At 46.7% G+C, this 15,080-nt stretch overlaps 1 protein-coding gene across 2 annotated transcripts in view; it reads left to right on the top strand.

The window, feature by feature from the left end:
- The window catches only part of SEPTIN3 (septin 3), a 133,205-nt gene extending 126,639 nt beyond the window's left edge, over window positions 1-6,566 (top strand). Inside the window, exons 8-10 of one of the 2 annotated variants that reach the window (XM_069654393.1) lie at window positions 432-528; window positions 2,735-2,786; window positions 5,459-6,566. In XM_069654393.1, the coding sequence (XP_069510494.1) occupies window positions 432-528; window positions 2,735-2,786; window positions 5,459-5,585 (276 nt within the window). In that variant the 3' untranslated portion in view covers window positions 5,586-6,566. Of the gene's footprint in view, window positions 1-428; window positions 529-2,734; window positions 2,787-5,458 lie in introns of both variants that reach the window. The other variant, XM_069654392.1, reaches the window with a different exon arrangement.
- Window positions 6,567-15,080: the final 8,514 nt, after the last annotated feature.

Here is a 15,080-nt window from a genome sequence, read left to right as displayed (position 1 = left end):
CGTTGGACCCACCGCCTTGCGGTAGTCAAGGAAGGCAGATTCTGGCACAAAGAAAAGCCACACAACAAAGCGGATCTTCACCCACCATCCAGGGCTAGTACACCAGAGGAAAACATATACCATGCCTTATTGCTGGTAAAAGTCGCGGAATGTTGCACCCAGTAGTTCCCACCCACTTCAACCACTGTCTAGGAGATGTAAACACAGAGTCATGTTTGCAAGGCTGTCGCATTCAATGTAACCTTGGGCAAGGCTTTTTGATCTCACATCTGCCTGCGCAATGCGCTCAGGGGAGAACATTTCGCATATTCAGGCCTATGTTGTGTAACTACTGGGTGAATGGAGATAGGGACGCCACAGGGTGGCGACAGTAGGGGTGAAACGAGGCACACACTTGTTACTGATATGAATCCTGCTTCTTTCTCCAGCAGGACAGCATGCCCTTCGCCGTGGTGGGGAGTGACAAGGAGTTCCAGGTGAACGGGAAGAGAGTGCTTGGCCGAAGGACCCCATGGGGTGTAATAGAAGGTAAGGGGCCTGCAGCCACCCACAGACCCTCTTTCCCTCGCTATCCCAAAAATGGGGCCCACATATGATTCTTCTGCCAATGCACCTCAAACCTAACCGGCAGCACCCTCTACCACTCTAGCCTGAGATGCAAACACACAGCTCTACTGGTGCAGCTTAATCATGACCTATAACATCTGTACTATTCCAGTGTAGTCGGCCACAGAGCTCTAATATTACCTCTCCCTCCACACCTGCAGCTTTCCCCGCTGTGGCTGCACTGAGAAGCGCAATGCACCGCTATGACAATGGCCCTCAATCCAGACCTGCAGCACACCCTGCTACTGCGCAAATGCTCACACAGCTCTGCCGATGTACCTACATTGTAAGTTATAGCCAGGGTCGGACTGGGACAAGAAATAGGCCTGAACACCCAAGAAAAAGTGGCCCACCGCTCGCCTCAAAAAAGTTGCCCACCCCTCGCCTCATAATCCTTGACCTCTGATTACATCACTGGAAGTGCTGTCATTTGACCCCACCCGAAAATGACATCCCGGGAAGCGATGAAACACAACATTTCACACCTTGACAAAACAGGAAGTGGCATCAAATAGCATTGTTCCTAAGTACACGACGAAAAATATGGTTATGATTTCACTAATCTGATATACATTTCATACAAGAATGGATCACCATATGTATCATTAATATCTGTGTGTATAGCTCCATATTGTGAAATTACTGTGAATGCAAACCGATGTCTAAGGCCAAATGATAATATGTTATTGTATAGCACTTAAGCTTAAGCTCTCACTTAAGCTCGTTTTTATAGAACAAATATACACCCAATATCACCCAACCTGTGTTGGTACTTATTTATCGACCTCAGAAGGATGAAAGGCTGAGATGGCCTTGCTGGGATTTGAACCTGCAGATCACACACAAATCGCAGCAGCAGGCGCTCAACCCACTGAGCTATTATATCGGCTATAGTCAAATGAGCAATTATTGTGTAGTGGATACCATTAAACTGGTAACTGAGATTTAACAGCAGACCAATTAAGTTCATCTGCAGGCCTGGTGCAAAGTTGGCCACATGCTGCAGCAGCATGTGAATGATGCATGCATCATAATTTATGATGCACACATCATGCATGCAAATCAGTCATCAAAGCAAGGTGACGTGTTACCTTGCTTTGATGAATTATGCCGTTGCAGGTGTTTTTTTTCAAACTTTTTTTTTCTTCAAACCGGCCCAGGCGTGGGCAGAAACCCGCCCCCAGGAACTGCACATGATTTCCGCCCGCCACGGGCCGCGTGGCAGATGGGCCAATACAACCCTGCCTATCGCACATGCTGCTATTCCAATACTCAAGCTACATACAGCTATGCAAATTCCCCTCAAATCTGACCTGCTCACCCCTATCTAATTCCAATACTGGGGCCACATCCTAGAGCTGGGCTAGTCGACACACCAAATAGTAAAATGTACTCAAGCAGGACCGGATTGGCTGCTCGGCCGTTCGACCCGTGGCCGGGCCGAAATCGTCCCTTGGGAGTGGGGGCCGGTTTGGAAGAAAAAAAAATTGAAATTTCTTTTTTTATTTATTTCTTTTTTTTTTACTCCAAAAAGGCTTTCATCCTTCTTAGGTCGATAAATGATTACCAACACACGTTGACTGATATTGTTTGCATATTTGTTCTATAAAACGAGCTTAAGCGTAAGTGCTATACAATAACATATCATTTGGCCTTGGACGTCTGCTTGGATTCACAGTAATTTAGTGTACTTAGGAGCAATGCTATTTGATGCCACTTCCTGTTTTGTCAAGGGGTGAAAGGTTGTGTTTCATCGCTTCCCAGGATGTCGCTTTGGGGTGGGGTCAAATAACATCAGTTCCGGTGATGTCATCAGAGGTCAAGCGTCGTGAGGCGAGGGGTGGGCCACTTTTTTGAGGCGAGGGGCGGACCACCTTTTTTTGAGTGACCGGGCCTATTTCTCGTCCCAGTCCGACTCTGTACTCAAGTGTTCAGGTTATTCATAATGAGTATACGCGAGAAGAACTTAAATCGAATTAATTTCAGCAGAGGCTGTTTGCACATTTTTCATACTGAAAACTGATTGTGTTTTACAATTCTATCCTGATGCAATCTCTTGCTCTGATGATGTCCGAGGGTCCCTGCATTCCACTTAACCTCTCACGCATGCCCCTGTTTCTTCTTTCAGTGGAAAACCTGGCACACTGTGAATTTGCTCTGCTTCGGGACTTCGTAATCAGGTAAGCTCTGGGGACGTGAGGGCACCAAATACACATGGGCTCCCCCCAAACCCTACCTATGCCTCCTAGGAGAGGAGATACTCTCCTCATAGATGGACAGTTATACAATAAGACCTGTGGTGGCGAGCTGTACTGGTCAGTAATGCCCCCCTCTCCAGCCTTAGTTACCAGGCATGAGCAGTTGGAATCCTCAGAACATGGCTGTGTAGTGGCAGCTACAGCCTGCAGTCTGATTGGCTGGGGCACGCAGAGTGGGCGCTTATGACTGATAGCTGTGGCCGTGTAAGGGTGAGAAGGATGCTAGACTCCTTCATCATCAGAATATCTCTTTCAGTCCCAAATAAGAGCCTTGGTCCAGATAGTATATATGTCCATCGCAACATGCATGCCAGGACCTGTGGTGCCCTAAATTGGTAAATATATTCAATTCAGTTTTCAGGACTGGGCAGTGGACTATGATGTTGGTCTAGAGTTTCAAGCAAGGGGCTAGAGTGGATCTAGCATGCAATCGCCCTTTCTCCCTTCTCTGTCAGGTTTCTCTGGCAAATCTGTCAGAATTTGCTCCAGCTTTAGGCAAATGAGAACCACCACTATACACTGCGTGCATTTACAATAGTGTGCAGCACGACCTAGCAGTGTGCAAACATATCTCATGTCATCAAAGTGTGTCAGATGCAGGAAAGGCCCAGTCTGTCTGTTCTTTACGCATCTTAGATCGGCATTCACTGCATTAATTTACAGAAACTCTGGAAAACACAGGGGTATATGTGGACAGTGAAATCTCCAAGTGCATGCTGTAGGCTTGTTGGAGAGACCGCAATGCCATTCTATTGTACAAGATGGGGGCAGATAGCGATGTGTTAGGTTCCCCCATTTTATTCAATATCTATGGTCATTTTGTGGATCAAATCCTCAGGACAGCCAGTGGTGACACCCCGAGAATAGGTTGGGATATCATTCCTCCTATCATAGACGTCCTTATGGCGCTGTAATAAGGCTGGTCTGCGTTGTACCTGCTTTCTACGTCACCTCCTCCTCCTTCTAACGCATAGATGATATTGCGACCCTCACATTACATGCCAGAACTCTATGTTCCCAGTGTGGCCAATTGATTTACTCATGCATTTGTATGTTGACTGCTCATCGCTCCCACTATGAAAGTGGCCCACTATCCCAGAGAAGTACATTCCAGCACTACACTCCTTCCAGAACACTAAGGTCCAGCAACACTTCACCAGTTCTAGTCCTTAACGTCACTTAGAAAGGTTATGTGTGTTTTCAAAGACTTTCATTTGAAAGTCTGCAGTTTGGTCGACCACTTTTGGTAGAACTGGATTCAACGAGTTTGTATTGTTTTGGTTATGGCAGGCGTCCCACCCCATGCCTCACTTGCCTACCACATGCCTACTCCCACCCCCTACCTACCTTACCCAAGCATACTCATATACATATACAAGTATGCGTATTTGGTCGAATTAACCAAAAGTGGTTGGCCAAATTGTACACTATTAAAAGAAAGTCTATGTAACAATGGGTTGCCCAATAAAAAACGAAAAGGTGGTCCATCATTCTTCTGTACTGGCAATGACACTCTGGAACATCCGACCAAATCATCTTTACCTGGAAATGAACCACCTGACATGCAGGAAACAGCTCAAGAAATGGCCCTTCAATTAACCTACTTTGAAGAAACAGCAACTAACCAAGAGCTAGGCAGTATATAGCCACTGATCACGGGGCCACACAGAGGAAACACACAAAGTGTCCAGGATGCTTTATTCCAGGACCATGCTTCTTTATCCCAGAAGATATTTCATACCCAACTCCTCAATCCTTACTATAAATAGGTGATATTGTGGCATAAAACAATACCTAAAAACATTGACTTTAACATTCAAATTTAAATTCTGTTTGGAATCTTTATTACTATGCCTCAAGCAATGCAACCCCTGGACCATTCCTGGGATGCTCTGTCAGTTTGTGGACCCCTTGCTGCACAACACTGAATCACACCACAACATCCCAAAGACACACACAATCAAACCCAGGAAACCCACCAGACCCTCCCAACCTTCTCAACCTCCTACAAACTCTTCACCGATAAAATCCTGCAACCTTGCCCTTTAATCACACCCAACGGCTAGTGTAATTATCAGACTGCTACTCTTTCCATCTTCTTTCAACGAACATTTCAACCATTGCTTCGCAACCAGGAGGGTGCCCTTATGGCTGACTTGCACCCACATATGCCCCTCACCAAAGAATACAGAGTTTTCTTATCGGCACACACATAATGGGTTCTTCCAACCTGCAGCTATCAACAGCACAGATTTTCTGCATCGGACTTTTCACTATCCGGCACATACTGCCATACCCCCTTTGTCTTTCAGAGCCATGTGCAGCAAGCCCAACAATATTGTTCGTAGGGTGTTATATAAGACCACTTACCTTACCAAAAGTCCTTTTTTTCTCAATTTTTTCGCATTTTGATGGTCGGACTTTTCAACTCGGTAATTTCACGCAGATCCGTGTTTCTTATAATTTGATTTGATGCAATGTTGCAAATTGAATGTTTTTTGAATGCTTTTATGGAATATATTGACATTTTCTGGAAAAAAACATTTTTTTGGCTTTGACGCTGTCTCTTTCACGTGTGTCCCTTTCCCAACCAGGACTCACCTGCAGGACCTAAAGGAAGTCACTCACAATATTCACTACGAGACTTACCGCGCCAAGCGCTTGAACGACAACGGCGGTCTCCCCCCTGTCAGCGACGACTCGCACGAGAGCAACATCTAAAGCCCCCGACAGATTCCTATCCCACCACTTTGCCCCCTTCAGCCTGGACCCCAAGCCATCGGCCAGTCACCAGCTGTCTCCCTACTGACTCTGCACACCAGGACTCGCACAGTTTTTGCACGAATTCCATATCACTCGTGTCTTTGTGTTGGTCGCTTTTGAGGGTAGGGCGGAAGGGGGAGCTAGGGTGGTGGCCGCAACACAGAGACTGGGAAACCATCCATCACCAGCGGCATGGACTGGCACCAGCAGCAGTGCCTGGCATTTAGAGTGAGTGAGCATGTGAGCTCAGTGCGGGCAGAGGGCTTGCTCTCATGCATACAGCTTGGCTTATCCTTATCAAGTGTGTAAACTGGGGGCTAGCACTGCTGCCTGAGGCTGTGCGTTCTTACGTAGGAAATGTATAACTGAACAGATAGCTGTGGTGATTGAGGTCTGAGCTGATAGCGACAGTGTAACTTGAGGGATAGCTCTGATGTTTGAGGTTAAAAGATCTAAAGCTCTTTGTAAGCTGAGGGATAGTTCCTGGTCCTGCACGATTGGTGAAACCTGATTCCGAGCACTTAAAATCTGACTGTGACACCAGTGGGGCAACTCTGCCACCCGAGACGTTTACATCCATGCCGCCCACCTAAGAGATGGGTCTGCCTGCTCCCCGAGCTTGTGACCATTGTGCAACGTGAGGTGGCGACCTGCTGTCTCAGGCCTGTGCTTGTTCCACCCCAGTGCTCTCGCCTCTCTCAGGATGTTGTCTCACTGTTGTACTCTCCAGTCTCTCTCCTCCTGGCAGCCTCAGCCCTGCCTGCGCCGTCTCTTGTAAGCAGTTCTCTGTCTTTTTTTACCTCGTTTTTGTGATGTTTCTGAATGTGCCAAACAGTCTCTCACCCAGTGCATAGGGGAACGTTATCTGAGCAGACCCCCCCTGCAGCACAATTGAGAACAAGATTGAACGTGCATTAAAAAGTTATCATTTCCACACAAGGCTCTGTGGGGATCTGTTCTGCCAAGGAGAAAGGGGGACTTGAGCAAAAAAGGATCTAAAGCTGGTGCTTCAATCGAAGGATGTACACACCCTATAGCATTAGTACAATGATATAATCTGACCACCAACTGAAGGGTTCATGCAATGCAGGGCACTAGTGCAAAGATTTACACACCAGAAACGGGGCCTTCAGTCGAGGGGTTCACCTACCTCAGGCACGAGTGCAATGTTATAAAGACCAGCAACTAGTGCACCAATCAAAACACACAGCAAAGCTCTAGTGTGATTGTATACAGAGCAGTAACTAGCACAACAATCTTGGGTCCACGCACAACAAAGCACTAATGCAATGCAATGTGATACAGACCTGCAACTGGTGCACCAATGAAAGGGGTCACACACAACGTAGCACTAATGCAATCACAAACAGTCTCGCAACTGGCACACCAATCGAAGGGTTTGCACAGAGCAGTAGTACAGTGAGATAGAGCACAGCGCACCAGGACCAGAGTACACACACTAAGCTCACTCATAAAATGATGCATACACTCCACCTGACTCCCCCTATTATTATTATTTCATTATTATAGTATTTATTGAGCACAAACCTAACTTCGGGAAGCAATTGAGAGCTTTACAAGTCATAGGGGGAAGTACACAACAAGGCGCGCAGATTGCAAGGGATCAATAGAAGGGAGCGGTGCACTAAGTACGAGGGAGGGTGAGGGCGGACTATACAAGCATCAAGAGGAGGGTCTTGTGCTCCTTCCTGAAATGTAGAAGCAAGGGGCGGACTAGGTTCTGACAGGGGGAGGTTCCAGAGTCTGAGGGTGTAGACAGAGAAGGACTGTCTTCTTGTTCTTTCATTTCTGGACCGGCAGAGTTCAAGTCTGCACATGTTCTTGCTTCTGGTGGTTGTCCTCCAGAGATGCTGAGCTTCTCAGTGAAATAGCTTGGGGATTTGAGGGCGATGGCATTGTAGATGATACTGCAGTATTTGAAGGTGATACTTGCTTGCAGTGGGAGTCAGTACAGTTTAATGAAGGTTGCAGTGATGAGGTTGAATTGGCGGTGTCCTTTGATGAGCTGTACTGCAGCATGTAGGACACATCACAGGTGTGCCGCAGTGGTCACTGGAAGGCCTTCCAGGAAGGCATTGCCACCATCCAGGAGGGAGAGGACCAAGTCTTGGACAGTAGATCTGATGTTGTTTGCTGGGATAAAGGGCTTGATTTTCTGCAGGAGGGAAATTGGTACCAAGCCATTTGTGTCTTCTTTGCTATATGCTCCTTGAAGGTGAGGAGTCTGTTAATGTAGAACCCAAGGGACGTGGCTCATGTTCATAGCAAAGAGTCAACTCTAGATATCAGGGTGTTCAGTGTTGTTGGTCTGCAGTAGGCATTTTGTCTTGGAGAGGTTGAGCTCCAGGTAAGCACTGGACATTCAGGTCTTGATCAATGTGAGGTAGGCCTTGAACCTGTGAATGTCTTTGATGGAGGATATATTGAGATAGGGCTGTGTCTCAGCTGTGTTTTGTTCGTTGCCGATGTAATCTGGAGCTAGGATGTTTCTGAGCACTTCAATTTAAAGGTTAAATATCAAGGGGGAGAAGATGGATCCTTGCAAGTCTCCACAGGTGAGGTGCAGAGATGGTACAGGTGAGGTGCAGAGATGGTGATCTGGAGGAATCCTTTTGGATGAATTGGTAGCAGTTAGCAAAGTAGGACTTTAGCCAGCTGAGGACGGTCTTGCTGATCCTCATGCAGCAATGAAGAATGTCAGTGATAGTCTGGACGGCGGCTGAACGCTCAAGGAGAGGAAGCAAGGATGGCCATCCTAAAGGATGTCAAGGGCATCATTAATCACCTTGATGGTTTCCATTTCCATGCTGCATCTTAGTCTGAATCCAGATTAGTATGGCTGAAGTAGATTGATTGCGTTGATGTATTGAAGGAGTTCTGTGGCTTCTGCTTTCTTAAGAATCTTACCTAGGAAGAAAAGATGGGTGATGGGGCAGTAGTTTCTGAAAAAAGGAAGATGTTCCCAATGTAGGGAACTCCCATCCCCTGCACACTATCTAATATCTGAAATGTCAGATCAATAATTTATAGAGATGGTGTGTATTGGCAAGGTAATATACCTATTACATACCACCACTTCTGTTAGGTAGTTCTATAAATTATTGATCTGACATTTCAGATATGAGATGTAGGGGACGGGAGTTCCCTACATTGGGAACATCTTTCTTTTTCCATATTATTTCCAACCTAGATGCCAAGGTTGAGACTATCTCCCCCACACCATGAAATGTTCATAATTTACATTACAGAAGAATATTCTAACACATACTAACGTTCATGAACATACAACAAGCAATAGGTGTGCACAGTGTTTTTCACTTGTTCTAGCAGTAGTTTCTGAAGGCATCGGGGTCCAGTGTTGGTTTCTTGAGAAGTGGAAGGATTTGCTGGTCTTGAGGGTTCAGGGGACATAGCATTGAGTGAGGGAGCTGTTGATGAATACCAGTTAAGGCAGGAGTTCTTCAGTCGGAAGAGTATTGAGTATGGTGGGAGGGAGGATGTCATCTAGGCACAATGTGGCCTAGAGGGATGCTACAGTGGCAATCAGCTATTCCATGGTGAGTGTCTTGAAAGTTGTCCAGGCAGTGATGGTTTTGTGGGATGGAATGTGTTGTGTGCTGTCAGGTGTGGCATTGGTGTCTATGTGCTGATGGATCATGCTGATCTTGTTGATGAAGAAGGAATTGATAGTAGATTTTTCAAAGTTGTGCAGTACTAGTGGGTCAGCGAGAGGGCTGATGCAATGCTTGATGGCTCCTATTTCATTGGTGGCCTTGGCTATGGTGTTCTGTGCAAGAATGCTCTCTCATCTCTTCCTCTGTCTTGTCAGTTACCACCTGATACTCTCCCCTATTCTTGTTTAGCTAGACACCTCAGCATTTATTTATTTATTTATTTATTTGTCCGCATTTGTTGAGCGCACAGCTGCCCAGAGGCATCGTGGCGCTGGTTACAGAACATTTTTCTTAGTTTCAGATCACTTTTTCTTATTTACAATACATTTTACTTTACATTTGACTTATTTACAGTTGCGTTGACATATGCATTATTTACAATACAGAGCAATACAGGGGAGAGCGATAGGGATTAGGTGAAGAGGGTGGTTTTTAGTTTTTTCCAGAAAGCGAGGAGGGAGTTTTCAGCTCTGATATCAGCAGGTAAGGAGTTGCATAGCTTGGAGGCTATGTGGGGGAATCCTAACCCTCCAGCTCTAGCTTTGTTTATGTAGGGGGTGTGTATTTTGCTGGCATAGCGAGCCCTGACTGGTCGTGTGGAGGTGGATTTGGTTATAGCCTCGCATAAGTATGAAGGTGCTGTGCGGGAGAGGCATTTGTGAGTGAGAGTGAGGATTTTGAATGTGATGCTTTCTTTAACTTGGAGCAAGTGTGCTTCCTGTCTGGAAGGGGTGATGTGGTCTCTTTTTGCGATGCTGAGTGCTGCTCTTAGTGCGTTGTTCTGCGTGATTTGCAGTCGGTTGATGTTCTTCGCAGACGTTTTTGCTAGGAGGGCGTTACAGTAGTCCAGTTTGGCACCAATGGTTGCTCTGGCTATAGATAGACAGTTGGGTTTGGAGAGGTATGGCTTTATTGCATTTATGAGTTTGGTCGTGTAAGCCGAGGCGGATGAGATGGCGCTGATCTGCTTTGTCATGGATAAGGTAGAGTCTAAGTTAACTCCTAAGGCCTTCACAGAGGTAGACACGTTGATGATGGTTTTATCAATGGTGAAGTTGGAGTATAATTTGTCGAGTTTGGCTAGAGTGGCTTGTTGACCTCATATGAGGATTTCGGTCTTGTCCCCATTGAGGCAGAGGCCGTTGGCTGCCATCCAGGCCTGGATGGTGGAGTAGATTGTGTTGAGTGCTTCGGCGTCTTTGTGGTATACTCCAGAGAGTGGAAGGAGTACCTGGGTATTGTCAGCATAGTTGGTGTATGTGATACCCAGGGCGTCAAGTTTGTCGAAGAGGGGCTTCGTAAACAGGTTGTATAGAGTGGGCACTGTGCAGGAGCCCTGTGGGACTCCATAGTGGATGGTGGTGGGGGCTGCGTTAGCAGTGTCGGAGAAGACCTTCATGGCCCTACCCTCCAGGTAGGAGGTGGCCCAGAGCGCTGCTTCTTTGGAGAAGTTTGCTGATTGGGTGAGGTGAGATGTGAGAGTCTTGTGGTCCACCAAATCGAACGCAGCCGAGAGGTCTAGGAGTAGCAGGAGGGCTGGTTTTCCTTTGTCCATGATTTGTGTGATCTGTTTTTTTTAATCAACTAGGGCAGTTTCCGTACCGTGTCCTTTGCAGAAGCCGGATTGTCTAGTACCTAGGATGGAGTGGTCTTCAAGGAATTGTTGGATTTGGCAGTGGGAAGCTTTATCCAGGATCTTGAGGAGGAAGGGCACAGTGGTTATTGGGCAGTAGTTGTTAGGTTGGGTGGGGTCCATTGTGGGCTTTTTGAGAAGGGGGCAGACCCATGCCTCTTTGAGGCTGGCGAGAATGATGCTGGTTCTGAAGGAGGCATTGACGAAGGCTGTCAGTAGGGGAGCAAGGCTATCTGCGCAGTCCTTGATGAGCTTTGGAGGACATATGTCCCCTTTACATGTTGCGGGTTTTATGTTTTTAAGGATGTTATTAAGTTCAAGTTCCGAGATGTCTCTAAAGGAGAAGAGAGGCTTGTTGGAGGCAGGAGTGGGTTGTGGCTGATTGCTCTCTATATTACTGGGTAGAGCATTGTAGTGGTCCTGAATTTTATTTTGCAGAAGATTAATTTTTATTAAGCATGGCCGCTTCAATACTAGCGCATCATGCTTCATCTTTGATGATCTCGTCGGGGGTCTTAGGGGGAGAAGTAAGTTCCTTAAATATTGTAAAGATTTCCTTGGATTGTGAATTTGCATTAGTGATTCGGGTGTTAAAGGCGTTAGCTTTAGCTTTGGTGATGGCATCTTTATATTGGTGGGAGATAAGGTTGAATCAGTTCTTGGTGATATCGCATGGGTTGGTTTGCCAATTTTTTAATGCTTCTCTTTTGCAAGAGCATATGGATTGTAGTTCTGCTGTGAACCAAGAGTTTGAGTGAAGAGTTCTTTTTCCTTTTTTGTTTTCTAGCCGCGCTATGGCATTGATCGCATTGGAGAGAGTATGTTTGTAGATATCCACTAGGGTGTTGGGGTAATCAGAGAAGGGGTGGGCAAGTACAGGGATGTTAAGGTACAGTTGTAGATTGTCTGCAGTGAGTTTTTTGGAGCTTCTAGCTTGTGAGGGAGGAGCGGGTGAGAGTTTTTTGGTGCGCCTTTGTTGTGTGTTGGGGTGGTGATTCTTTGAGCGAATCCTAGGTCATTGAGTTCTTTGGCAAGGGTGGCCGCAGCTTTGTTCTTGGGGTCGTTGAGACCTAGGTTCAGGTCTCCAAGAAGGAGGGTCTTAGTAGATCCTTTGATGTAATTGCTAAGTAGGTGGGTGAGGTGTCCCTGGAAGTCCGATGCGAGGCCTGTGGGGGTGATATAGCGTGTGTATATTGATGGTGCTATTTGGGGATAGTGAGAGCTTTACAGAGAGCATATCAGAGCTCCTCTGCCATGGGTGGCTGATGGATCTGAGGGAGAGAGTTTCTTTGAATATGAGGGCTACTCCTCCTTCTAAACGAGTTGGTCTGTCTTGTCTGAGAATGGTGTAGCCTTCTGGGAGGGCAAGGGCGATGGCAGGGCCGGATGCCTCATGCTGCCAAGTTTCAGTGGTGGCTAGTAGGTCAATGCTGTTATTGGTTAAGAGATCATTTATTTCTAGGGCGTGCGCAGTGAATGATCTAACGTTGAGAAGGGCACATTTGAGGTGGAGAGGCGATGTGGATGTGATTTTGGTGGTAGTGTGGAGGCTCAATGTGTGGGAGGTATTGGGAGTGTTGGAGTGGTGGGGTGTTTGGGTGGGCCTAGATGTGAGAGTGGGAGTGAGATGGTGTTTGAGGTGCGGAGTGTATTTGTGTGTGAATCGGTTTCCTAGGTGGAGATTTCAAAAGGTGGATGATGGAGGATGGCATTCGGGTTCTGATGTTAGAGTACGTGCTCTAAGTCTGGTGCATCTGCTGGAGGTGGAGTTCTGCATGGGAGATGCACTGGTTGTGAGTGTGCAACGGGGCTCTTGGGTGGTGATGTACAAGGGGGGTGTGGTGTGTATGTGGGGAATATGGGTGGTGTATTGCTGTGAGGCTGGGCAGGTGTGGATAGGGTGGCTAGCAGTAGGATACAGTGAGTTTTGAGAGAGTGCGAGGGCCAAGGCTATAGTGTGCTGCATGGTGTGTGTAGAGAGCACAGTGGGCTAGTCCAAAGTACAATTTAAACGGCACAGAACGGCAGAAGGCTAGTTCAAATGGGCTCCGGAGGAGCAGTGGGCTAGTCTAAGGTACAATTCAAACAGCATGAAAAGGCAATTTCAAATGGGCTCAGGAGGAGCAGTGGGCTAGTCTAAGGTACAATTTAAACAGCACAAAACGGCAGAAGGCTAGTTCAAATGGGCTCAGGAGGAGCAGTGGGCTAGTCTAAGGTACAATCCAAACAGCATGACATTTTTTCAAATGTCTGCATCATCTATGACCCTTCTCACACCTTCTCTACTTTCATCTCCAATACTGGTACAACAGCTCGCCTCAGCCTCCTGAATATTAGGAAAATCAGGTACCTGTTAGGATGCTGCCCCGCTTTTTCTTTTGGTCCTGTTACAAGCGGGCTGTGACCTTCTCAGTATGGTGGCTGCGATGTACTAAATGACCTTCCCAAAATGGCTGCCGGTTGTTTCCGGTTCTGGTTGTGACACCCGGAGACCACAGCATGAAACAACATCCATAGTACAAGAGGCTGCAGATCTGGTAAGGCTGTGCATTGCAACTTTACTCCCCTGTTGCCTTAACGCATGTTTCTTTCTCACATTCTGTGTTCCTGGCTCCTGCTAATTTCCTTTTGTCCTACATCCTTGGTCATTCCCCGCTATGCTCCTGTGCTGTATTCTGCTCTTACCCTGACTTGATTCCTGTTTTCTTGTGCTTTCCAAACACTGCCTTTCTCTAGCCTTCATCAATCATCAGCATTCACTTGGATTCATTACCATACTGCTAATTTCTGGAGGACTGCCTACTTGCCAGCAAGCAGGTATTTTCTCCCTGCAAGGATTTTTCCCCTTTTCAGGGCTGCCCTAAGGTCAGGCCCCCCTTGCCTTTCTGTGTCTCCAACAGGACAGGCCCTTCCTCTTCCCTGAGACGCGACCCCAGAAACCTCAAATAAGGCGTAAACCTGAAAGTTTTTGCAGCTACAAGAGCTGGTAGCTGCTGTGCAGAACTTATCTATGGAAGTTCAATCCCTGAAAGAAGAGAACGCAGTCATTAGAGAAACTATGGCTAATCGGGATGCCCTTCCAGTTGGATCCTAAACAGACATTACTTTGGTGGAAAAATGTAACAGAGACCCTAAAAGACTCAGTGAGCACTTGGGTGCGTGCACTGAGGTGTTTATCTTTCAACAAGCCCTGTTTCAGACTGATATGGCTAAAATAGGGTTCATGGTTTCTCACATGGCTTCAAGTGCCTTAACTTGGGCTACCCCTTTGGTTGTTCGGAATGACCCTTTACGGAACAACTACGATGGGTTCATAACAGCCTTTAAGGCCTAATTCGACAGGCCCGATTTGACCTATTCAAAGCACGAATAATTGTTGGATTTCCAACAAAGCAAATATGGACATACTGATGTATACAACCCGATTTAAGCGACTAGCCATGGAAGCTGCTTGGTAAGAAGCCTGTTTTACACTCTATCGCCGGGGGTTGAGTAACGAATTGAAAGATGAAATAGCTAGGATCCCTCGACCTGCTTCTTTGGAACAATTGGTAGCCTTGGTTCTACAGATAAACTTTCGTCTCCGAGAAAGAAAGGCTGAGCGAAAGAAAAATATAGCCTTCTCAACCCGCTCTCCTTCTATCACCAGTTCGATATGCCAGTTGCATCAACTACTGATTCTTCTGAACCTATGCAAATAGCAGCCACCAGAGTTACCTTGTCTTCTGAAGAAAGGTTATGCAGATGTTCCAAAGGTCTTTGCATTTATTGCAGATCTTCATCACATTTACTTTGATTTTGCCCTTTGGCTCCGCCCAGAAAACAGGGAAATGCCAGCTCCCGCATCTAATAGGGACGGCGGTTCGGGAGACCGAAAAAAGTCCCTTGTTGGAAGTGTCCTCTAGTATACCACCAACACGTCATATATGGGTTTCCATGTTATTGATAAGGGTGTCTGTTTGGCGAACTGAAGACCAGGTTTGGGAGGTGTCGGCTATGATACACTCCGGAGTCTCTGGGTTCTTAATGGATCGATCCAGGGCAGCCAGTACAGGCATACCATGTGTCACCAAAGAACATGCTTTACCCGTGGAAGGTGTAGGTGGTTGTCCACTGGAAAGCGGC

The sequence above is a fragment of the Ambystoma mexicanum genome, chromosome 3q (genome assembly GCF_040938575.1).
Source record: "Ambystoma mexicanum isolate Mex_15411 chromosome 3q, UKY_AmexF1_1, whole genome shotgun sequence".
NCBI classification, from domain to species: domain Eukaryota; kingdom Metazoa; phylum Chordata; class Amphibia; order Caudata; family Ambystomatidae; genus Ambystoma; species Ambystoma mexicanum.
Note: the sequence above shows the minus strand (reverse complement) of the source record. Positions and strands in the feature narration are given on the sequence as shown.